The following is a 27075-nucleotide window of genomic DNA, read 5'->3' as shown; positions in this document are numbered from 1 at the left end:
GAAACGGCACTGGTATTGAATCCGGAACAAGTTTCCGTTCTTCGGGATGATAAAGAGAAAAAAACAGCTCGAACGCAATTTTTGCGGTATAGAAATAAACCAACCAGCTGATATTTGTTTACATCGGGAAGCACGTGCTGTCAAAATTCATGATAGTATTGGTGAGAGCGCAAGCAACACCGAATATTTTCAGAGTGTTCCACCGTCCACTTTATGGTGCACTACCAGTGGACTACTCATCGTGAAAACGAGCATGAAAACAGCAAAAGTGCACTACCGGTAGTGCCCCGGTGCACCACCACACGAAAACGAATTCTCTATAAATAACAGCAACCAAAGAAGACAAATCCATCATTCGGCTCGCGATCACTGTGAAAATACCTAGTTTGTGACTGAAATCTTGCCATTTGTTAGCATCCTAGAATAACAGCCAGGACAAACGAGGAGATTTCGGAATCGCGTGGATCTTAAGATAAAAAACGGATACGTTTGTCGGGTGGCATGAAATCAGGCATTATTTCAACTCAAGACAAGTGCTCGTCGATTGTGTTCCTGAGTCAACGAAAATAGAGTCTTACAAAAACTAATGTTATGTTGCAGTCACTTTTATCACTCTGTCTTACAAAAACTTGTCTAACATTATGATTGAACGATTGAAGAAGAAGGCGAAAGAAACCGTCCAGCAGGAAGCAGACATCGGAAGTGCTCCGGGCCGTTGCCATCAAGGGGCTGAAGAAAACAAAAATTCCCGTACCAAGTTTTCGGTCAAGAAACCCGCAGGAAGAAGAAAAATGAAACGAGTGAAACACGTATAGGGGCAACATGGCGTCCTCATTGCAAAAATTTCAACCAGAGGCAATTTTTTAACAATCCTTAAAATGATATCTGCGGCTCGGGAATGTCAATCAAAGTGATCTTTGATAACATTAATAAATTATGGTTGGGCACAAAATGCAGAGTTTTCAGCATAAACATTGTTAAAATCGATTCTAAATCTGCAGTATGACAACAACAGATGTATTTGGCAACCAAAATGTTACCCTATTTCGAGTCTGTTATGGGGTGAAGTGTTTAATTTCGGGAACCACACTGACGTTCTGGTTCCAAAAATTTGGTACGGTGCGTTTGTATGCGAATTGACAGCTGGTTCAGTCCTCTGGTTGCCATGCGCCCGTTGAGCAGTGCAGCCAGGCGGGGTTGCCAGAAACTGTGATATGCCGCTGTAGCTGAAGAAACCGAGTTGTGATATTACCTACTGTTGTTTGTTTTGGCTGTCAGATGTTTGTGTTTAAAGAATGAAACTGGTCCATTTAAGTTATTTAAGCCAGAGAATAAAACTCTTTAACACCACTTTTCTAGGAAACGGGTCCGTTAGTAGACATGATGTTAAGCCAGCTGAGGCTTTCAATATGTCGTAAGGGTAAATTGTGATTATTTCTACAAAGTTTTGGGTTCTACGTATTTGTGTTTTGGGTAAGAGTGAGCCGTGTAGCACACACTGAAAGTCAGTGGTACTCACCAGTTTCAATGCTACAGGAAACATAAAAGCTAAAAGATGAAGGAATCACACTTAGGTCCTTTACATCACATTCCGGAAAAAAAGAAACTGATAATGATGTGATTGCATTCAGGGTGTGCTCGGCTACAATTGCGGAAACAATGTTTACTACCACAATGTTATAATCCACCAGAACCTGTTCCATATGTTTTCTTAGACTGAGTCAATTTGGAATTATTTTCGAATTTCTTAGCACCTGTTTTAAGCTTCGTTTTATTCAAAACGCATCCGTGCCTTTTTACAGTATTCAAAAGTTACCTTTACATAATTTAAGTTTTCATTATTATTATTATTAAGTTTTATCAGTGACACTTTACCATCTTCGTGGCATTCGTGTCATCTGAGTAAAGTTTGATGTTAGGTTTATTTTCGAAAAATTAAACATCAATTGATATTTTATTTCTCTTAAAACCTAAACATTTAGGTTAATTCATGTAAATATAACTTTGAAATTTAGCAAAAAATTATCGATGGGTCTTAAACCCAAACGAATCTTTTCAGAAGATTTTAGATAATCGGGTCAGCTTAATATGTGAATGTAGGTTCTGGAATTAACATCCTATCAGATGCCCTCTCAGGTGCTTAAAGAAGTTGAACAATGTCAAAAGTTATTTAATTATTCAACTTAACTGGCATTGCTTCTGGAGATCATTAAAATATCGATAAATGATAGATACATATGTACTGACAACTCAGCCATTATGTCCTTACTCGTGGCTCCATGATTTTGCTAGTATCTAACTGTTTCCTTAGTTACATTTAATGATTTAGGCTTTCACAGATATGAGAAAAAAAATTACTTTAAAAAGAAAAACTTCCAAAAGGCACAAGTCTTCAACGCTAATGAGACGAGCAAAATTTTTGAAAATATTCATCAGATCCAAAACAGAACTTTCAATATCCACACAGCTTGAAATAAATTTTGATTACTTTTGAAAGTTACAGATTTAAAAACTTTGAGCTTAAATTATGGAGACATAAAAAAAATTAAATAATGACACTACTTTCGTTACAATATTCTAAGATTTAGCATAATTTTCAGGAATATTTTCTATAATTTTCATTTTTCAAACTTTTTATTTATAACAAAAAGCCAACATACTAAGCAAACCCATAAAAATACAATTTTAGTTCACCACTCTCACTCATTTTTAAGCGAATAACTGCAAACTTTATAGCTTCACTACACAATTTACACACGAGTTCCCAAATTAGAATTATTTAATTTTCAATTACCTGTCGGACACAAAAAAAAATTTTTTTTGTCGAAAACGAAAACTGGCTATCAGGGCTAGTGAAGTAGACAATGTGCAACTCGAGACCCCATACACCCAACCTTCGGGTAGTGGTCATATCACCTCTTGTCTGCAACTCCGATTCTCTACCTCCCCGTGGTACTAGCTGGGGTGCGAGCAACCTTAGCGGAGATCGGGTACCCAACCCCGGTGGATGCTTTGGTCGCATGCAGAATGAGTTAGGGGGCTTCGTACGCGTCTGTTCTCCATGTTAGGGGCGGCGTGCGGAGTGCAACAACGTCCTGGTGGTGTTCGGGACCCAAAACAGCAACATCACGACGGTCCTCCTGCGAGATAGTGGGGTTAGCTGCGGGCCTTGCGAGCCTGTGACTACTAAAAAACATAAGCAACGAATAACGAACAACAAATTTCGGATGGAAATCGGCAAAGACCCACGCGACGAAAAGGGACTAGCGATTGGAAACTTGGAACATGGAACTGCCGATCTCTAAATTTTGTGGGCAGTACCCACGTGCTCTCCAACGAATTGAAGAGCCGCAAATTCGACATCGTAGCGCTGCAGGAGGTATGCTGGAAGGGCTCCACGGTACGAACGTATCCAGATGGTCGTGCCATCTACCAGAGCTGCGGCAACACACACGAGCTTGGAACAGCTTTTATAGTGATGGGAAAGATGCAAAAGCGCGTGATCGGGTGGTGGCCGATCAACTCACGAATGTGCCGGTTGAGAATCAAGGGCCGGTTCTTCAACATCAGCATCATCAACGTGCACAGCCCTCACCTCGGAAGTACCGGTGACGACAAAGACGAATTCTACGCGCAGCTGGAGCGTGAATACGACCGTTGCCCAAAACATGATATCAAGATCGTCATCGGGGATTTCAATGCTCAGGTCGGCCAGGAGGAGGAATTTAAACCGACAATTGGAAGGTTCAGCGCGCACCAGCTGACCAACGAAAACGGCCTCAGACTCATTGATTTCGCCGCCTCCAAACGAATGGCCGTACGTAGTACCTTTTTCCAGCACCGCCTCCCACACAAGTACACCTGGAGATCACCGTACCAAACTCAATCACAGATCGACCACGTTTTGATCGACAGCCGGCACTTTTCGGACATCATCGACGTCAGATCCTGTCGGGGCGCCAACATCGAGTCGGACCATTATCTGGTGATGGTGAAGATGCGCCCAAAACTCTCCGTAGTGAACAACACACGCAACCGGCGCCCGCCTCGGTTAAATATCGCGCGACTGAAGCAACCTGAGGTCGCGGCAGACTACGCGCAATCGGTCGAAGCAGCGCTGCCGGCAGAGGGCGAGCTTGACGAAGCCCCTCTCGAGGACTGTTGGGATACCATCAAAACAGCCATCAACAGTGCTGCGGAGAACGTCATCGGTTATGTGGAGCGATCTCGACGGAACGACTGGTTCGACGAGGAGTGTAGGAGGGTGATGGACGAAGAGAATGCCGCGCGGGCGGCAGTAGTGCAAAGAGGCACCCGACGAAATGTGGAAAATCACCGACAGCGGAAGAGGCAGCGAGTCCGACTTTTCCAGGAGAAAAAGCGCCGCCTGGAGGAGGAGGAGCTCGAGGAGCTGGAGCAGCTGCATCGTTCCCAAGAAACACGAAAGTTCTATCAGAAACTCAACGCATCCCGCAAAGGCTTCGTGCCGCAAGCCGAAATGTGCCGGGATAAGGACGGGGGTATCCTGACGGACAATCGTGAGGTGATCAAAAGGTGGAAGCAGCACTTCGATGAACACCTGAACGGCGCACATGCAGGAGATCAAGACGGTGGGGGAAGGTACATCGCCGGCGTAGCCAACGACGAAGAGGAGCCACTCCCAACGATGAGTGAAGTTAAGGAAGCCATTCGCCAGCTGAATAGAAACAAGTCGGCTGGGAAGGATGGCATCGCAGCTGAACTCATCAAAATGGGCCCGGACAGGTTGGCCGATTGCCTACACCGGTTGATAGTCCGGATCTGGGACATAGAACAGCTACCGGAGGAGTGGAAGGAGGGGGTAATATGCCCCATCTACAAGAAGGGCGACAAATTGGACTGTGAGAACTACCGAGCGATCACTGTCCTCAATGCCGCCTACAAAGTGTTGTCCCGAATCCTACTCCGCCGCCTCACGCCACAAGCAAACAGATTCGTGGGAAGTCATCAGGCCGGCTTCATGGAGGGACGGTCTACGACGGACCAGATATTCACATTACGGCAAATCCTCCAAAAATGCCGTGAACACCAAGTCCCTACGCATCATCTATTCATCGACTTCAAAGCCGCATACGACACGATCGACCGTAACGAGCTATGGAAAATCATGGACGAGAACGGCTTTTCCGGGAAGCTAATCAGACTGATCAAGGCGACGATGGATGGAACGCAGTGCTGTGTGCGGATTTCGGGTGAATTGTCGAGTTCATTCGAATCGCGCAGGGGGCTTCGACAAGGTGATGGTCTATCCTGCATGATGTTCAACGTGGCGCTAGAAGGTGTTATTCGACGAGCGGTGGGCGAAATGCGGGGCACGATTTTCAACAGATCCAGTCAACTTATCTGCTTTGCCGATGACATTGATATAGTCGGCAGATCATCTGCGGCGGTGGAGGAGATCTACCGCAAACTGAAACGCGAAGCAGGAAGGATTGGGTTGATGATTAATACGTCCAAGACGAAGTACATGCTGGCCTGCGGATCCGAGACCGACCGAACCCGCTTGTCCAGTAATAACAAGGTCATGATCGACGGCGACGAGCTGGAGATAGTCGAAGACTTTGTCTATCTCGGCTCACTGGTGACCGCAGACAATGACACCAGCCGTGAGATCCGGAGGCGAATTATCAGCGGAAGTCGTGCCTACTATGGACTCCACAAGCAACTGCGGTCGAGAAGACTTTGCCCTCGTACGAAGTGTAACCTGTATATGACGCTTATTAGACCGGTTGTTCTCTACGGGCACGAGACATGGATATTGCTCGAGGAGGACCTGCGTACACTCGGAGTATTCGAGCGACGAGTGTTAAGAACCATCTTTGGCGGCGTACAGGAGAACGGAGTGTGGAGGCGAAGGATGAACCACGAGCTCGCGCGGCTCTACGGTGAACCCAGTATCCAGAAGGTGGTGAAAGCTGGCCGGATACGCTGGGCTGGACATGTTGCGAGAATGCCGGACGACTGTCCTGCAAAACAGGTGTTCGCTACGAATCCGGTAGGAACAAGACGAGCGGGGGCGCAACGAGCGAGGTGGTTAGACCAAGTGGAGCGTGATCTGGCGAACGTAGGGTGCCCGAGAAATTGGAGAACGGTTGCTATGAACCGAGTGAATTTTAGGAATTATGTTCGTCAAGTTATGTCGTGAGACGGAATACTATGTAAATAAATAAATAATGGCTATCAGAATCCAGCAAAGTTTTTAATATAAGCAGTAAAACTGAAATGGAAATTTCACAATTAAAGTCAACGAGAAGTACTAAAAATCTCTATCTTCATAAACCAAAATAATTTGACTTTAAAACGCGGTAGATTAATTTTAGACATTTAAACAAAATATGAAGATGAAAAATATATGATTTAAACTATTTAAGATTTATTTTTTCGTCTAACCATTTTAAAAACTTATTAATAGAATTCAAATGATAAATCAAGGGAACAGCATTTTGATGCCTTTGATTCAATGATTGATTTGATAAATTAAAGATCCCTGGGCTCGAATCTTTTGTCAAATTTTGTCTATCACCTTAAGTTTTGATGATATGGGGTTTGTAAGTTTAAAAATGTATCAGTTCTCAAGTGGAACCAATCTTTGATAACAGATGAAGTAACAAATCTGCATAAAAGAAAAAAAACGTGATTTTGAATTGGTTAATTATACCCATTTCATTCAATTGAGGAGTAGGTTTTTAAGAAATTTTGAAAATTTATCATCCATTTATGATTTCCAGAAATTGGGCATTACACCTATCACAAATCTGTCAAACATATCTTAAAGTTCGTTGTTTCATACAATTTTTTACGTAGGTGAAGTTGGGATTTGATGCTGTTGCATTTTATCGCAAAAATAAAAAAAATATGTTCAATACTCTACTTAAATTTTATTTCTTAAAGAAAAAAAAACAAAAGGCTTGAATGTGTTCAGAATAATATGCAATTAATTTATGTGAGGTTGAAGAATTGAAAAAAATCGTAATGTTTTTTCGAGCACAAAGGTATAACGGTAGAAAATTACGAATTTTCATATCTCGTATTCATATTTCTAAAACATTTAAATGGAAGTCTCAGCTATCCAACAAAACTAAAACTAGTTGCCACTTTTTCCCAATTCAAATGTTATTAACGTTTTAGTGAAACATGTTTTTGGACAATTTTTGTACTTTTGGGATGGCTTTTGATAATGTTTTTGCCATAAAAACTTCCACTCAATCGAATTTGAAATTCAGCTCATTTTTTTTTTTTGAAAGTATATTTTCCTGTTAATAATTTTGATTATACTATTTCGGTTTTTTAAATGTTTGTTTTATCAAAAGACAAGCAGATAAGATTTTTTGGAACAAAAACGTTTTATAACCATTTCGAATCCTTTTCGGCCAAATGCTTAGTATCTGTTAACTAACTTAATTTTTTATTCAAATTTTTTTCTAGAAAATGTTTCTACAACATTCGTTCAAAAGTAAAAAAAACAAGATCTTCTAGTATTACTCAAAAATAAAATAGAAATTACACACTGAATGTTCGGATATTTAAAAAAATGCAACCATGTGTTATCGCTGTCATATTAAGCAACAGCCCACTTGATACATTAGCTGTATATAAGTTACCAATATGAGTTTATGGCTTATTTCTTCTGCTAAAGAGCTCTGACATCGTGCACTTTTTTTATTGGTTTGAAGAAGGTTTGGTTGATTTTTTCTGAAGTTTTGTTCTGAAGTTCGGTTCACTTGCTGAATTCTCAATTTAAACATAATGTTTATATTTAATTTGTAAGGAAGCATTCGTTTTATAGATGGAATGAGTTTTAAGCCATCATAATAAACGATTTGTAGAATCTCGAAATCCTCAGAGGTCAAATTCGTTTAAATTTGCTTGATTTGTTCCTTGTCAAGTCACAACCAGTTGTTAGATCTTCTGTGGTTGCTTGATTAGTTGTTAGAAATGTAGAAATTTGTACAATTTCTATGGAATCTCCTTCTTCCAGAAAAGAGATGAGTCTCAAATTAGCGTTAAATTAACATGAATTTATCTCTTGACAAATTCGGATTGATTTGCATTATTTATTCAAAAGTTGTGCAAATTTTCAGGTAACATTTGTATGGGAGCCCACCATTCTTGTGAGGAAAGAGATCTCAAAACATCATTCAACTTTTTAACGGTCCTAAAAACCCTTACATGAACATTTTCACATCGATCGAAAAATAAGATAAACAAAGTTATTTAGATCAAATCTCACAGTATCTAGATGAATAAAAGTAACATCAAATAAAAGATTTTTACAGATGAACAACTTTTCAGAAGGCTTCAACCTAAGAGGATTTGATTTGAAAAAGTTATGAGGTTTTAATCATCGATTTACTTAGGTCTGCCCCACTGTGTGTCGGTAGATAAAGTTAAAAGAGATGAAAACATTGTACAAACGTTATCCTAAGTATTAATATAAGCTCATCAAACAGTGTTATTTAAAAAAAATCAGGCATTGGCTTCAACATAAATGTAAAAATTATACGCTAAACAAAAAAGAATTGAAAAATTATTTTTTAACTTAACCTTAAATCCCAGAAAAATTGTCACAATTCAATTAATGTACCTTCTACATACCGTATCTATTGATTTTATTTATCAGCTGTACAACAGCATATAACACGTACAAAATTCTCTAAATCTTTCCCAAGAGTATTGAAAAAAATGTTTAGATATATTGCTTGTAAAATCAATATTGTCAATTGCCGATGGCTTGAATTATATGCATGAAATATGTAGGTGGACGACTTCCAGCGCTTATCACGTCGTCATTCTATTTCTTCCCAATGGACTCGTCAATTTCTTTGTTATTCTCCGCATCAACTGTCAACAATGCATCCTCCCATCGACGAACCTTTGCTCTACAGAGATTGATCCGCTAATCATGCCATTAGATCACAGCTGCCTCGGAACTGACTGCTTAAATGCTGCTTGCTTGCTTCCTTGCTCGCGTTTCTTGTAGAAGGCTCATAACAGGAGCATTCCAGGGCGGTCAACTTCGGTCGTCGTGCGATTAGCGATTGACAACAACATTCCCAGTCATGGTCAATTTCGCCACGGGGTAATCGCGCGCGGATGGGATGGATGGGAGCACACCCAGCGATCATGGAGACTCCATCACTAGCTGTGCGCTTAGCTCATGGACTAGGAGGGAACTGACTTCGGTCGGTCATGGTTTATTATGCTTTCCAATATTCCTGGCACATTCTTCTTACATCGATGGATGAATCCCGTGTGAGTGTGCTGCTGTGTATGATGGAGGAGAACTCTAGAAATCCGTTCTGGCCGAGGCCTTTCAGCGCCTGATCAATTCGCCAATGACTAGCGTCTTTCCCTGCGTATTCCTACTTCTAAGGCATAGGAAGGTACCAGTTTATCGGATCGACAGGAGGCGGAGAGGTGTGTAGTGCGCCATTAAAATGCTCGTACCCAGGCTGGTTAGGAGAGAGCACACTTTACTCGATACTATTTCCTGGGCACCACACCATCATCATCCAGGGCGATGTGAATGGAAGAATGAAGAAATTGGACGCGGAACGTTAAGTGCGATGATGTACGAGAGTGAAGTTAATGCGTGTTCTTGTTCACTTTTCTCAACTGCAGGCAGGAAACTCTCGAAGCATATTCCGTTGGGTAGTAATTCATCGCGTAGACTAGCAAGGAGGAAGAACTCGAAGTTTGGGAAAAAGGGGGTATAATCGGATGAAGTGGATGGCGATTGATGCTGATGACGACTACCGTGGATGCTTCTGCTGTTTCGTTGCTCCGTTCTCGATGTTGCTGGAGAATCTTGTTGTTGTTGTTGTTGTTGATGATGATGAGAATGATGACGATGACGATTGATAAGGTAGGTTGACTCACATTTCACTGGGCTTGAACACAAACACTTTTTATAATTTTAGATAAATTTTAAAGAACTTTTGAATTTATCATACGAAATTCAGGGTTGTTATCATTTTTTGTCAACCTCATTTCTAAAGACAATAACAGATGACCGTTAGATTTCTGATCGTCCAAAGTCATTCCACCTACCGTGACACCGACTAATTCGCCAAACCGAAAGACAAGCCGAAGGAAACTTTATTGCTTCTGATTCCTAGGAAGCTCGCTTATATATGCAATGCTGCTTGCTAGTTGGTTGGTATGCATTATTTGATCGATTAGATTTGCGGCTGCTGGTGCTTTCGTTGTTGATAGGCGAGGAAAGAAACGTGAGTCAGGGAAAGGTAGGTAATCTAACCGGGATACCATTACGAATGATTCCAGCAGCGTGAAGATGCTGATGCAGAATTTTCATGTCATTATATCATTCCCGTTGATGCTCCTCATACAGGATGCGATCGATGTTCGGGAGGAATCGAAATGGAAGTGTTGAAAGGGATTTTTATTGGTTTTTTGCTGTCATATAGGTATATGCGCAATTTTCTTATCATACATATTCTGTACCAGCTAATTCAGAATAATTTTAATAGTTCAATATATCAATAATCGTTTATATAATCCTAGCTTTTACCTAAAAAAAAAAAAGTTTGAGGATTTTGATTTTGATTTTTAAGACCAAAAAAAATGTTTAAATTTTCTTTCGTCACCCCTTCTCCCCCTTTAAATGAAAATTAATTAAAGCTTTATTTATAAGAGAAGAATATTCAAATAATGACAAAAGTAAAACACAAAAGCACTTTGTGTATTACTTTTTCTCATATCTTTTATCTAGAAATACTATTTTTTTTCAATTATGAACAATGTAAACAATGGACAATTTTGTATCGTACCAGCATTTATTCAATTTTTTCTTTTGGAAAATATGGCAAACCCCACCGCCCCCCCTCCCCTCCCCCTTTTTTTCTGTTCCAACTCCGAGTGACGAAAGAGGAATTTAAAAAAAAAGTTTCTGTTCTAATGGATTGGTTCAGAAATCTTTTGAAACATTTCTTCAATTCTCTCTTAAATTTAGGTACTGTAAAACAGGGTAACTTTGATCAACATGAAAATTTTCCATATAATCATTAATAGCTTATTCTAAAGTTAAAATATATCAAAACTGTTTTTTACTTTAAAAACCTATGTATACGTTGATTTTCAAATTGGGAAAAAACATAGTTAATTTTTGAAAATTTCAAATGTAAGAATAATTGTAATTTCAAAATCTTGAAATATCTATTTTTCGAAGGCTCACGAATAACACCTCCCCTGATGAAAACAAAAGTTTAGAAGCAGTAGGTTGATTTATGTGAGAGTTCAACTTTTTTTTCTTAGTAAATGTATAGTTTTGATGTAGTTTTTGTTGTGTTTTGAGGTAAATTATTGATGTATAAAAAAACAGGGACATTTTCCAAGAGTAAGCCAGTCTAGGACAAAAGGCAAGAAACCCTATCAAATTGTAAAGTTTGAAGGAAAAAAATAAAGAGGAGTAGTGTCAGAGCCAAGAGAATTGAATGAAGGCCAAATTTGTTTTTTGTGTAGTGAAAATTTTATAAGGCGTCGTACACTAATTACGTAACGCAAAAAATCTAAAATTTAGGCCCCCATCCCCTCTATATAACAATAAGTAACGTTTGATAGAACCCCCTTCTATAGTTACGTAACGCTAAGTCCCCCCCCCTTATATTCAATTTTTGAAATTAAAAGTAAAAGTACACAAAGTAACGGGGGTTCTCATCTGGGCCCCCGTCAACGGTAATAATAACAATGGGCTTGATCTCTCCTTGATAACGCATGATCTCATCGAACTCTGGTAGTTCACACACCCTGTTGAAATCCAGTCCATGGGAAAAAGCTGTTGATGAACAGTGTTTCCCTGAACGCACCTGCTTAACCAACATTGACGCTTTCGAACAAGGGGTGCGTAGATTTGCTCGCCAGTATAAGAAAATTACAATTCTTTTCTTTATGTTTTTTTCCATTAATTTGTTACGTAACTGAACCAAGTACCCCCTCCCCCCTATGTAACAGCAAGTAACGCGGCTCAACCCCTCTCCCCCCTATATGCGTTACGTAATTTGTGTACGACGCCTAAGTAATTTAAAAAAAATTAAGCCCCTCTATTTATGCATCATCATTGTCCGTCTTTCGATTTTAGTTGTTGTTCGGCTTCAACACGTTAAGCACCTTGATGTTGTTCTTTTTTGGACCGCGAAGAAATCTAAACCCAGAAACATCAAAATTCAGCATTGTATATCTGAGAATTCACTGGACCAAAAATTACAAATTTATTATTTTAAAGCCACCGAAAGTGTTATGTCCAATTTTGTATTTTTTTTCTGGGATTTTCATCCCATTTTCATCGAGCCCTTCCGGATTTTTCAAAAGCTTGTAGGTTTATGAAATGTGATATTGAAAATAGAATACTGTTGAAATTAACCACTTTTCTCTTCATTGTAGCAAGATCAGATTTTCCGAGGTGGAAATTTTCGCCAGGCACAGGTGACGTTGACCGAAAAATAATGATGTTATGGGACGAATCGAAGATCCTGGTGACGCTAACCTGTACAAAATCGCCGTTCTGGGAACTTAAAATTGTGTATTTTTACACGATGGCTTCCTTCATTCGATTTCGTGCATTTAAATTTACATGCCTCAAAATTCCTTCTTGAATTAACATGCCTCAACCTTCTTGAAAAACAATACATTCATGGTGGAATTTACATCACAATAGGTGTTCCGCGTTTATTTATATCGTTTCGGTGCTGTGTATGTATAATATTGGAAAAATGAATGTGTAGAAAATTTCAAAAACATTTCCAAAAATAGACCGAATGGGGGAGTTTGGGCTATTTTTGGCAGCCTTTTAATTTGTTGCAAAAATTCATTGTAATATAAGATTAAATTAATGAAAATAACCAATCTTTTGGTTTTTTTTGCGTTTTTAACATTGCCGGATGAAATTAATATAGTTTTTGAATTTTTTTTCTCCGAATTTCTGTTTCTTTTTTCTTTGAAGTGGAGAAGAGTGGTACATTTTGATCCACCTTGTTTCTTTGCGCCACAACTCAAGATAAAATTAAATAGATAAAAGGTATGAATTTCTACATTTCTAACTTATCATGTGACAATGAATCTATTGTTCAATGATTTTTTTCCCCAAATTCTGACTGCTTAAATTTTTTTTTTGTTTTTTTTTTATTGTGGCAAATTGTAAGCCACCAATCCCGAAATGACCAAATTGCATGCAATGGTTATGTAATTTCATAATTCATTCAATTGAATTAATGCATTTTCAAATGAGGAAACATGAAAGAGAGCTGTGTATTATCGAAAAGTTTTAAAAAAAACTAGCTCGCCTTTTGGCAAAATTTCTTATAAAGAATTTATATTCTTCTCTATCGCATTCAATTAAATCGACAGAATGCGTTTGTTATTTGGCAGTTCAGTCAAAAAATTTCGAAAACGATTTTTCGATTATTCCAACGTTTCGATGCTGTTTAGCATCATCTTCAGGGAATTAATCGGATCGTATCACGTAAAAATTGATTGCTTATGTGAAGCTTATTGTCCACTCGAAGCGGTATAATTTTAAAATTTTAAAATTAGAAGAAAAGCAAATACATGCGGATCTTAAGTATACATCTAGGGTGCATCTGATAAAAAAAAAATGTGTCTAAAAACACTCACAATTGATTTTCCATAGTTTTTTCCACATTAGAAAACTCTTTTTCACATTTTTTTTCACAATTAGATATTGAATTTATTCGCACTTTTTGCCCTCTGTGTACCGTAAATTCAACGTAGCTCTACGACTTCAATCTTGACGCGAAGTACGACTCAAAATCATTCAAACGTCAACAACATACGAGCGCACATATGGTAAAAATCATGTTGCGCTTAACTCAATACAGTTAATTATTTGAAACTATTTTTATGTATCCGAAATTCAAATAGTAATTATTATAATCAAAAATATGTTAAAAAAATTAAACTCATTTCTTTCACGATTTAAACCGTTAAAATTATTTAAAAACATTTATGTTTTTGGCATAAATCTCTAAGTTCGAGTTCAATCGCTTAAAAGGAATTAAATTGCAAACTAAACTTTACACATGCGGGACCGCGAAGCAATCTAAGTCGGGAAAGGCCAAAACTTTGGACTTATATATCTCAAAACCCACTGGACCAAATACTTCAAATTTTGTATCTTTTAGTTATAGAAAGTGTTGTGTTTAATTTTGTACAATAATTTATGAATAAAGCACACTCGCGATAAGCGATTAAACGAGATATCGATCCACAATGTGTTAAAAACTTTCAAATACGAAAATTTCATCAAAAACTGGCTTCTCTACCATTGAAACAATTTCGCTTCCAATTTTCTGACAAACTAACCGGTAATTATGCATGCATATAAACAAAGTAAATAGAGGTAAACTTTGCTGGACACCTTTGCCAACACAAAAAAGATAACAGATCAAACGTTATCAGTGTTTATCCCCACATTTGAAGAAACCTTAAGTGGTTTACATTGCTACTTTTCAATTTGCCACGAACATTGGCACTGTTGTATTTCTAGTATTTTTTTTTCAATGTGATTTAAAGTGAAAACGTTAAAAAATAACATATATTTTTCCACGGAAACAAGTGCTATTTGTGATTTCGAAAAGGATTGGTGACTTGTCCTAAAATACCCAGAGTGCAGGTTTTAAATCTCAATCAAAGCTCAGCTGTTCCAGTCAGTTGGGGCAACAAAACGAAAACAATTCTGCAACTATCTATTCACTTCTAGCACGCGCAGCAGCATTAGAAGCACCACTAAATGAAAATGACCCAGTTGATTGAAATCAATTGATATATCAAAACTGCACCGAACTCTGCCGCTTCTGTTTGTTGGAAACCTTCAATTCATTCGAAAATTAACATTTAGTTCGATACAATAATTTGAATGGTTTTTTTGGGTTCAAATTGAATATGAAAAAACTTGTCACCTGTTCCGATAAATTTAGCCGATAGTGTTTCCACCGTTTCTACGCACAATGTGGTTGTACCGAAAACATTTCTAACGGCTTGCTGTGCTTCAGTCAAAGGGAGCATCAAACAATCTCGGACAGTTGGTGCCGAAATTTTCACCCGGGAGCAACCTGTTGAACTTCTCGCGACAAAACGAGCAAATAACATCAATTTTCAAGGTCACAAAACTTCAAATGACACAGTTTGATGGGTTTTTAACATCTTTCAACGGTTCTATTTGGTGAATCTCTAAGAGATTTCGAACTTATTAGTTCCGGTTAGCTCGTGTCCCTGTTTTTAAAATTTGGTAGTGAAGAAATTTTGGGAAATTGTTGGGCCAAGCAATGTTACGAAGGGCTTAATCAAAACAAAACCAGTATAAAAATAAACTCGATTGGGGAGGCAGAATGTTGTGAAGCACGTTGCTCTTGAAAGTTGGACCTCAGTGCGCATGGCCGATTTTTGACCTGGGACATGAATATTTGGAGTGAATGACGGAGCAGCAAAATTGATTCCCTTTGAACGTCCAATTTACTGTGAAGAAATCAGTTCGGGTTAATTGTTTGTTATATTTATCACTCGGTTTCCTTGTGGGATGCAATCAACTCATAAATGAAACGCCATTGACATTGCAAAGCAGAAATATGGTAACATCAAGCACAAAAGCTCAGGAGTAGCATAAATGTGTGTCCTCTAAAGTGTAATCTTGCAAGACTTCCGTACAAAACCTTTAGTACAAAACAACAATTCCAAACTAGAATATAGCCATTGAAAACGGTTCCAACCAAGGCGTGATTATAAAACTGTTTTAATTGGTAAGTTATAACAAAATTCCATATCTCTCCTTTACTAATAGATCCTTTCTTAATGCACCTCAGTTTAGTTGACAGAGAACCTTTTGGAATTTCATTTTCCAAAATAAAAATGGCAGCCTTGTTGAGAGCTTTCGGAAGCTTTTTCAACAAACACCCTTTGGCGGGAAATAGTTTGGTTTATGGAAGTCTGTACGTGGGTGCGGAATTTTCCCAGCAAGTCATCACGAGAAAATTTCTGGTAACATGAGGAGACCTATTGTATCTTAGAAAATATTTTATCACTGGTTTCTATTTTGCAGACTGATCACCCGCAAGATTTGGACAAACCCACTTTGGGTCGATATGCTATAATGGGAACTTTTGTCTACTCCCCTATTCTTTACAATTGGTAGGTTTGAATCAAATTGCGAAGAACGAATTCAAACAGCCGATTAATCTAATTAAACATATTTTTCTCTATTTTTATCAATCAATTTTCTTTCCCTGCATGCGTAACATTTTCAATTTGATATGATAAACAAACCACAACCATTTTATTCTTCAAACAAACATAAAACCACCATTCCTTAATGTTTACAAAAAATTGCATCAAGCAGATTTGAAAACAAGACAAATGATTTGTTTCTTTTCATGAAAGCCAGCTTCATCAATTCAGATCACACATCACAGCACAATCAGTAATCATGCTTTTTTCACAGTCTCAGAAGGTAAATGGCACTGCTTAACGGATTTTACATGTCTGCCCCGTGTGGTATTGCACCGGTTTTTTGTCGCTCGTAATCGTAATACTCTGAAAAGTGCCAATTAATAACCTTATATTTCTGTCTTCCGACATTTGCTTCTCGAATCGTACTTTTTTAAACATTCAGGTACAAATGGCTCGATAAAACACTCCCCGGAAATGCAAAACGGATTGTTGTCAGGAAACTACTGTTGGATCAATTTATTTTGACACCTCCATTGCTGGTTATTTTCTTCACAGGTAAGTTCCAGTTTGAAAAATTACTTTTACCAACCTTGTTTTCATTGATAATACCTTATCAACAAATATTTTTTCAAGTGAAAATAAGGTCCATTGTATATGAAATGAAAACATCAAAACACAAAAAAACAATTTTCGACAATTGCAAAATTTGCAAAATGTACTTTAAGAAATGAGCGATGAATCAACTTCATAACAAAAATGAAAGATAAGACCAAAATAAACAAATATGAAAAAAACGACAAAAATGACAAAAATGACAAAAATGACAAAAATGACAAAAATGACAAAAATGACAAAAATGACAAAAATGACAAAAATGACAAAAATGACAAAAATGACAAAAATGACAAAAATGGCAAAAATGACAAAAATGACAAAAATGACAAAAATGACAAAAATGACAAAAATGACAAAAATGACAAAAATGACAAAAATGACAAAAATGACAAAAATGACAAAAATGACAAAAATGACAAAAATGACAAAAATGACAAAAATGACAAAAATGACAAAAATGACAAAAATGACAAAAATGACAAAAATGACAAAAATGACAAAAATGACAAAAATGACAAAAATGACAAAAATGACAAAAATGACAAAAATGACAAAAATGACAAAAATGACAAAAATGACAAAAATGACAAAAATGACAAAAATGACAAAAATGACAAAAATGACAAAAATGACAAAAATGACAAAAATGACAAAAATGACAAAAATGACAAAAATGACAAAAATGACAAAAATGACAAAAATGACAAAAATGACAAAAATGACAAAAATGACAAAAATGACAAAAATGACAAAAATGACAAAAATGACAAAAATGACAAAAATGACAAAAATGACAAAAATGACAAAAATGACAAAAATGACAAAAATGACAAAAATGACAAAAATGACAAAAATGACAAAAATGACAAAAATGACAAAAATGACAAAAATGACAAAAATGACAAAAATGACAAAAATGACAAAAATGACAAAAATGACAAAAATGACAAAAATGACAAAAATGACAAAAATGACAAAAATGACAAAAATGACAAAAATGACAAAAATGACAAAAATGACAAAAATGACAAAAATGACAAAAATGACAAAAATGACAAAAATGACAAAAATGACAAAAATGACAAAAATGACAAAAATGACAAAAATGACAAAAATGACAAAAATGACAAAAATGACAAAAATGACAAAAATGACAAAAATGACAAAAATGACAAAAATGACAAAAATGACAAAAATGACAAAAATGACAAAAATGACAAAAATGACAAAAATGACAAAAATGACAAAAATGACAAAAATGACAAAAATGACAAAAATGACAAAAATGACAAAAATGACAAAAATGACAAAAATGACAAAAATGACAAAAATGACAAAAATGACAAAAATGACAAAAATGACAAAAATGACAAAAATGACAAAAATGACAAAAATGACAAAAATGACAAAAATGACAAAAATGACAAAAATGACAAAAATGACAAAAATGACAAAAATGACAAAAATGACAAAAATGACAAAAATGACAAAAATGACAAAAATGACAAAAATGACAAAAATGACAAAAATGACAAAAATGACAAAAATGACAAAAATGACAAAAATGACAAAAATGACAAAAATGACAAAAATGACAAAAATGACAAAAATGACAAAAATGACAAAAATGACAAAAATGACAAAAATGACAAAAATGACAAAAATGACAAAAATGACAAAAATGACAAAAATGACAAAAATGACAAAAATGACAAAAATGACAAAAATGACAAAAATGACAAAAATGACAAAAATGACAAAAATGACAAAAATGACAAAAATGACAAAAATGACAAAAATGACAAAAATGACAAAAATGACAAAAATGACAAAAATGACAAAAATGACAAAAATGACAAAAATGACAAAAATGACAAAAATGACAAAAATGACAAAAATGACAAAAATGACAAAAATGACAAAAATGACAAAAATGACAAAAATGACAAAAATGACAAAAATGACAAAAATGACAAAAATGACAAAAATGACAAAAATGACAAAAATGACAAAAATGACAAAAATGACAAAAATGACAAAAATGACAAAAATGACAAAAATGACAAAAATGACAAAAATGACAAAAATGACAAAAATGACAAAAATGACAAAAATGACAAAAATGACAAAAATGACAAAAATGACAAAAATGACAAAAATGACAAAAATGACAAAAATGACAAAAATGACAAAAATGACAAAAATGACAAAAATGACAAAAATGACAAAAATGACAAAAATGACAAAAATGACAAAAATGACAAAAATGACAAAAATGACAAAAATGACAAAAATGACAAAAATGACAAAAATGACAAAAATGACAAAAATGACAAAAATGACAAAAATGACAAAAATGACAAAAATGACAAAAATGACAAAAATGACAAAAATGACAAAAATGACAAAAATGACAAAAATGACAAAAATGACAAAAATGACAAAAATGACAAAAATGACAAAAATGACAAAAATGACAAAAATGACAAAAATGACAAAAATGACAAAAATGACAAAAATGACAAAAATGACAAAAATGACAAAAATGACAAAAATGACAAAAATGACAAAAATGACAAAAATGACAAAAATGACAAAAATGACAAAAATGACAAAAATGACAAAAATGACAAAAATGACAAAAATGACAAAAATGACAAAAATGACAAAAATGACAAAAATGACAAAAATGACAAAAATGACAAAAATGACAAAAATGACAAAAATGACAAAAATGACAAAAATGACAAAAATGACAAAAATGACAAAAATGACAAAAATGACAAAAATGACAAAAATGACAAAAATGACAAAAATGACAAAAATGACAAAAATGACAAAAATGACAAAAATGACAAAAATGACAAAAATGACAAAAATGACAAAAATGACAAAAATGACAAAAATGACAAAAATGACAAAAATGACAAAAATGACAAAAATGACAAAAATGACAAAAATGACAAAAATGACAAAAATGACAAAAATGACAAAAATGACAAAAATGACAAAAATGACAAAAATGACAAAAATGACAAAAATGACAAAAATGACAAAAATGACAAAAATGACAAAAATGACAAAAATGACAAAAATGACAAAAATGACAAAAATGACAAAAATGACAAAAATGACAAAAATGACAAAAATGACAAAAATGACAAAAATGACAAAAATGACAAAAATGACAAAAATGACAAAAATGACAAAAATGACAAAAATGACAAAAATGACAAAAATGACAAAAATGACAAAAATGACAAAAATGACAAAAATGACAAAAATGACAAAAATGACAAAAATGACAAAAATGACAAAAATGACAAAAATGACAAAAATGACAAAAATGACAAAAATGACAAAAATGACAAAAATGACAAAAATGACAAAAATGACAAAAATGACAAAAATGACAAAAATGACAAAAATGACAAAAATGACAAAAATGACAAAAATGACAAAAATGACAAAAATGACAAAAATGACAAAAATGACAAAAATGACAAAAATGACAAAAATGACAAAAATGACAAAAATGACAAAAATGACAAAAATGACAAAAATGACAAAAATGACAAAAATGACAAAAATGACAAAAATGACAAAAATGACAAAAATGACAAAAATGACAAAAATGACAAAAATGACAAAAATGACAAAAATGACAAAAATGACAAAAATGACAAAAATGACAAAAATGACAAAAATGACAAAAATGACAAAAATGACAAAAATGACAAAAATGACAAAAATGACAAAAATGACAAAAATGACAAAAATGACAAAAATGACAAAAATGACAAAAATGACAAAAATGACAAAAATGACAAAAATGACAAAAATGACAAAAATGACAAAAATGACAAAAATGACAAAAATGACAAAAACGACAAAAATGACAAAAATGACAAAAATGACAAAAATGACAAAAATGACAAAAATGACAAAAATGACAAAAATGACAAAAATGACAAAAATGACAAAAATGACAAAAATGACAAAAATGACAAAAATGACAAAAATGACAAAAATGACAAAAATGACAAAAATGACAAAAATGACAAAAATGACAAAAATGACAAAAATGACAAAAATGACAAAAATGACAGAAATGACAAAAATGACAAAAATGACAAAAATGACAAAAATGACAAAAATGACAAAAATGACAAAAATGACAAAAATGACAAAAATGACAAAAATGACAAAAATGACAAGAATGACAAAAATGACAAAAATGACAAAAATGACAAAAATGACAAAAATGACAAAAATGACAAAAATGACAAAAATGACAAAAATGACAAAAATGACAAAAATGACAAAAATAACAAAAATGACAAAAATGACAAAAATGACAAAAATGACAAAAATGACAAAAATGACAAAAATGACAAAAATGACAAAAATGACAAAAATGACAAAAATGACAAAAATGACAAAAATGACAAAAATGACAAAAATGACAAAAATGACAAAAATGACAAAAATGACAAAAATGACAAAAATGACAAAAATGACAAAAATGACAAAAATGACAAAAATGACAAAAATGACAAAAATGACAAAAATGACAAAAATGGCGAAAATGACCAAACTGACCAAAATGACAAAAATGACAAAAATGACAAAAATGACAAAAATGACAAAAATGACAAAAATGACAAAAATGACAAAAATGACAAAAATGACAAAAATGACAAAAATGACAAAAATGACAAAAATGACAAAAATGACAAAAATGACAAAAATGACAAAAATGACAAAAATGACAAAAATGACAAAAATGACAAAAATGACAAAAATGACAAAAATGACAAAAATGACAAAAATGACAAAAATGACAAAAATGACAAAAATGACAAAAATGACAAAAATGACAAAAATGACAAAAATGACAAAAATGACAAAAATGACAAAAATGACAAAAATGACAAAAATGACAAAAATGACAAAAATGACAAAAATGACAAAAATGACAAAAATGACAAAAATGACAAAAATGACAAAAATGACAAAAATGACAAAAATGACAAAAATGACAAAAATGACAAAAATGACAAAAATGACAAAAATGACAAAAATGACAAAAATGACAAAAATGACAAAAATGACAAAAATGACAAAAATGACAAAAATGACAAAAATGACAAAAATGACAAAAATGACAAAAATGACAAAAATGACAAAAATGACAAAAATGACAAAAATGACAAAAATGACAAAAATGACAAAAATGACAAAAATGACAAAAATGACAAAAATGACAAAAATGACAAAAATGACAAAAATGACAAAAATGACAAAAATGACAAAAATGACAAAAATGACAAAAATGACAAAAATGACAAAAATGACAAAAATGACAAAAATGACAAAAATGACAAAAATGACAAAAATGACAAAAATGACAAAAATGACAAAAATGACAAAAATGACAAAAATGACAAAAATGACAAAAATGACAAAAATGACAAAAATGACAAAAATGACAAAAATGACAAAAATGACAAAAATGACAAAAATGACAAAAATGACAAAAATGACAAAAATGACAAAAATGACAAAAATGACAAAAATGACAAAAATGACAAAAATGACAAAAATGACAAAAATGACAAAAATGACAAAAATGACAAAAATGACAAAAATGACAAAAATGACAAAAATGACAAAAATGACAAAAATGACAAAAATGACAAAAATGACAAAAATGACAAAAATGACAAAAATGACAAAAATGACAAAAATGACAAAAATGACAAAAATGACAAAAATGACAAAAATGACAAAAATGACAAAAATGACAAAAATGACAAAAATGACAAAAATGACAAAAATGACAAAAATGACAAAAATGACAAAAATGACAAAAATGACAAAAATGACAAAAATGACAAAAATGACAAAAATGACAAAAATGACAAAAATGAAAAAAATGACAAAAATGACAAAAATGACAAAAATGACAAAAATGACAAAAATGACAAAAATGACAAAAATGACAAAAATGACAAAAATGACAAAAATGACAAAAATGACAAAAATGACAAAAATGACAAAAATGACAAAAATGACAAAAATGACAAAAATGACAAAAATGACAAAAATGACAAAAATGACAAAAATGACAAAAATGACAAAAATGACAAAAATGACAAAAATGACAAAAATGACAAAAATGACAAAAATGACAAAAATGACAAAAATGACAAAAATGACAAAAATGACAAAAATGACAAAAATGACAAAAATGACAAAAATGACAAAAATGACAAAAATGACAAAAATGACAAAAATGACAAAAATGACAAAAATGACAAAAATGACAAAAATGACAAAAATGACAAAAATGACAAAAATGACAAAAATGACAAAAATGACAAAAATGACAAAAATGACAAAAATGACAAAAATGACAAAAATGACAAAAATGACAAAAATGACAAAAATTACAAAAATGACAAAAATGACAAAAATGACAAAAATGACAAAAATTACAAAAATGACAAAAATGACAAAAATGACAAAAATGACAAAAATGACAAAAATGACAAAAATGACAAAAATGACAAAAATGACAAAAATGACAAAAATGACAAAAATGACAAAAATGACAAAAATGACAAAAATGACAAAAATGACAAAAATGACAAAAATGACAAAAATGACAAAAATGACAAAAATGACAAAAATGACAAAAATGACAAAAATGACAAAAATGACAAAAATGACAAAAATGACAAAAATGACAAAAATGACAAAAATGACAAAAATGACAAAAACGACAAAAATGTCAAAAATGACAAAAATGACAAAAATGACAAAAATGACAAAAATGACAAAAATGACAAAAATGACAAAAATGACAAAAATGACAAAAATGACAAAAATGACAAAAATGACAAAAATGACAAAAAAGACAAAAATGACGAAAATGACGAAAATGACGAAAATGACGAAAATGACGAAAATGACAAAAATGACAAAAATGACACAAAAATGATTCAAAATTTAAACAAAAATGACAAAAACGACGACTGCTTCAACCAGATGAAATTTTCTAGAAAATTTTCTCCTCAGGGTTTGGGATTTTTTTAGAATCCCATATTGTTCTCAATTCTTTTTTTTTTCTTATTATAGAGACTTTCAGCCTTGGGCTGGTTCGTCTCTTTCTAAGCGCACATCTTTCGAAGTAATGATGGCTAGCATCTCACAAATGCTAAAACCACCAGACCACAGAAAGTGTACTATGTATGCCATGACCGGGATTCGATCTCATGAACTTTGGCGTAGATGACTTGAACTCTAACCACTACGCCGAAGCCGCTGGCTTCTCAATTCTTAGTATAAAGTGCTTAATTATGTCAAATGAGTAGAGCAATTTTCAATGCTGTCAAGTTATCTTACTTTCATTCGCAAAACACATAGTTTCTGTTGATGTCATGATGAAACTTATCAAAGTTGAAAAATCATTTCTGAAAATGTTAATTTTTTTAAATACAACAATGCCAATTTGTACCTGGAATAGTGTTTTTTTTTTGGGGGGTATAGCGTTTTGCGTTATCATCTCAAATTTCTTTAGATGTGTAGAAAGCGGTTTGTGTGAACTTTGAATTGAATTTTTTTCTAACTATTGAATTCGGTTAAAATGCGATTTTCCGAAATAATGTTTGAAAAAAATTAATTTGTGTAATGCCAGGGGGGTGGGGGAGGGGTAGATTGCTCTCAAAATAAACGAAAATTGCGTTTAGAAATATTTATACAATTTCTTCAATCAACAACAGTTTTCTGCATGGTAGACTTTTTAGTCCTATTTACGTTATCTTTTTCTTGTCTTGTCAAGAAATTTCCAATCATATATTGCCCATACTTGTACATCAGACAACCAAGTTCCATACATATTTCTTTCTTTTAATCTTTGAAGCAATGAGAAATTATACAAGTTAGCGTTGTTTTAAAACAAAAGTATGCATTAAAGCGTTAAATTGTGGAAACAGATACTTGACGACGAATAATTGAATATAATTTGTACACTGTACCAGTTTTAAATAACCTACCAATTCCCAGCAATCAACTGAAGGGATTCACCAAATTGTTTAATTTCACTTCCAGGGATGTCGCTGATGGAACGTCAACCGAACATTTTCGAGGAATGCCAGCAAAAATTCGTGCCTACATTCGCCCGATCCTGCCTGTTTTGGATGCCAGCCCAAACGCTCAACTTCCTGTTGGTGCCTCCGAAATTCCGCGTCGTGTATGTCGGTTCCTGTGCCTTAGCCTGGGTTAACATTCTGTGCTGGGTTAAACGCCAAAAGATGACCTTGAAGAACGCACCAACACCGAACCAAACCAAAGCCATCAAATCCGAAATTTAGAACATGACAAATGGCATTTAGCTCAACATACATGTGTAACTCATCAACGGTTCTGCAAATGTTTTTGAACGATTGATGGAAAACTGTTGAACATTTACTCAACCGACTACGAATTTAGATAGGACGCATTTTAAAATAAGCAAATGTTAGGAAGCAACACGCAAGAAAGAAAAAATACAAAACAACAATTTTAAACGTTTTCACATTTTTTCCTCTCGATTGAAATGTTTAAGTCATTTATTATCGCTGTTCGCGTATTTTTCTTCCCGAATATAAAATGGAAACTTTATAACATCAACAACGCTCGTTTATTCGCACCTCCTTTTCGCCTTCCCCGCCATTCGATTCGTTCCAATGGTCAAGAATTATTGTTTTCAGTGTTGCCAGTATGGTGGAGGTTTCCGGTTCCAAATTAATCTCCTGTTAACTTGAAGACTTTTTTTAATTTTATTGTTTTTAAGCTTTATAATACGTGTAGGAATATTTCGGTTTAATGTTTAATTAAAGTCTGAAAAAATTTGAAGTGTTCCATTACATTTATATTTTTATAAAAACGAATAACACATTTTTATGTTTTCAAAATTACGATTTCTATGTAACGAGTAGTTTGGCAACCGCTAGACCATATATTAGCCAGAAAACGAAAGCCGCAGTGAATGGACGTGATAGTAATTATTTTCGTACAGCGCGTCTCGCCTCCCCACTAGAATTAACGGCACATTTTTTATGGTCGGGGAAAAAGTCTTCACACCTTACCATATGTGCTGCAAGCGCGAGCCAAAATACAGTATTTCAGCATTATCCCAAAAAGCCGAGCAGGCATGTGAGAAGGATGTGCGTGAGCTAGCATCTTCCATTGTATACAAAATAAAAATTGATTGTAAACAAATCACTTCCATCTTCGTTGGCCCCCTTTTGCATCGACTCCGACTCCGGATCCTGCTGCAGTCTCTCGGCTCTGGGGATTCAACTCGTTGTATATAATAAAATTAATACAAAAATAAAAACAATGCATAAGAGGAAACCGGAGAAATTTATACGAGCAGACAAATCAACCGGTTGCCCGGATCTTCCCCAGCCGAGAATCATCCCCCCCTACTCGGAGTAGTTGTTGCTTGCTGGCTTCATTATTTCGTATGGAGCTGTATGGTATGAAGAAAACTCACACGCATAAATCGTCACTTGGATTCTCGGTTGCTCTTGATTTTTTTTCTCAATCGCCACCCAGTGAATGTTAGACTGCATTGGCGTCATGATTTCAATGATATTTTGCCTAATAGCAAATAGTTTATTTCTTTAAAAACTTCAAATGAAGTAAAATTTACCAACAACAGGAGTAACGAGAATGAAAGCAATTCTTCCAGAAAATTTTTAAAAAATCCGAAATTGTCAATAAAGCAAAAACGTTATGTATAAATATCTAAGAAATTTCCTATTAATTTATGAATTTATATGGTTTCTCTGAAGCCTGAATAGTGAACTTTTCATGAATTCAATCAAAACCCTCACTTTGATTTTAGTTAAATATTATAAAATAGTTAAATTTGTTTTATAAATTACTACGGTTGTCGTATCAAAAATATGGAAAAACTCGGAGAAACGTTAAAACGATTACAAATTAAACCGAAAAAAAATAAGAAAATAACTTTCTTATTCTATTATTCTCTATCCGAAATGGAAATAAAATCGGTGTCCTTTGTTGGACTTTGTTCAGAGGACATAAAATATCGGAATGTTAATTCAATCATTTGCAGTTCCATTTTTATTACTTCTGCTTTATGATATCTTCTCTGCAGAGAACCCCTGTGGTCTTCAGGCTCGACTCATTTTTGTAACCAATCTGAAT

The 27075-nt window shown here is 34.0% G+C and overlaps 1 protein-coding gene across 2 annotated transcripts; it reads left to right on the top strand.

The window, feature by feature from the left end:
- Nucleotides 1–15066: 15066 nt before the first annotated feature.
- Nucleotides 15067–25530, top strand: LOC129744791 (mpv17-like protein). 2 transcript variants are annotated; one of them, XM_055737494.1, is made up of 5 exons: nt 15067–15809; nt 15878–16047; nt 16109–16197; nt 16679–16791; nt 24967–25530. In XM_055737494.1, exons 2-5 carry the CDS (start codon nt 15919–15921, stop codon nt 25227–25229), a joined length of 594 nt encoding a protein of 197 aa, XP_055593469.1. In that variant the 5' UTR covers nt 15067–15809; nt 15878–15918; the 3' UTR covers nt 25230–25530. The 2 variants fall into 2 exon arrangements, with proteins under 2 accessions (XP_055593469.1, XP_055593468.1); XM_055737493.1 differs by having other exon boundaries at nt 15873–16047.
- Nucleotides 25531–27075: the final 1545 nt, after the last annotated feature.

The sequence above is a fragment of the Uranotaenia lowii genome, chromosome 2 (assembly GCF_029784155.1).
Source record: "Uranotaenia lowii strain MFRU-FL chromosome 2, ASM2978415v1, whole genome shotgun sequence".
Lineage (NCBI taxonomy): Eukaryota > Metazoa > Arthropoda > Insecta > Diptera > Culicidae > Uranotaenia > Uranotaenia lowii.
Note: the sequence above shows the minus strand (reverse complement) of the source record. Positions and strands in the feature narration are given on the sequence as shown.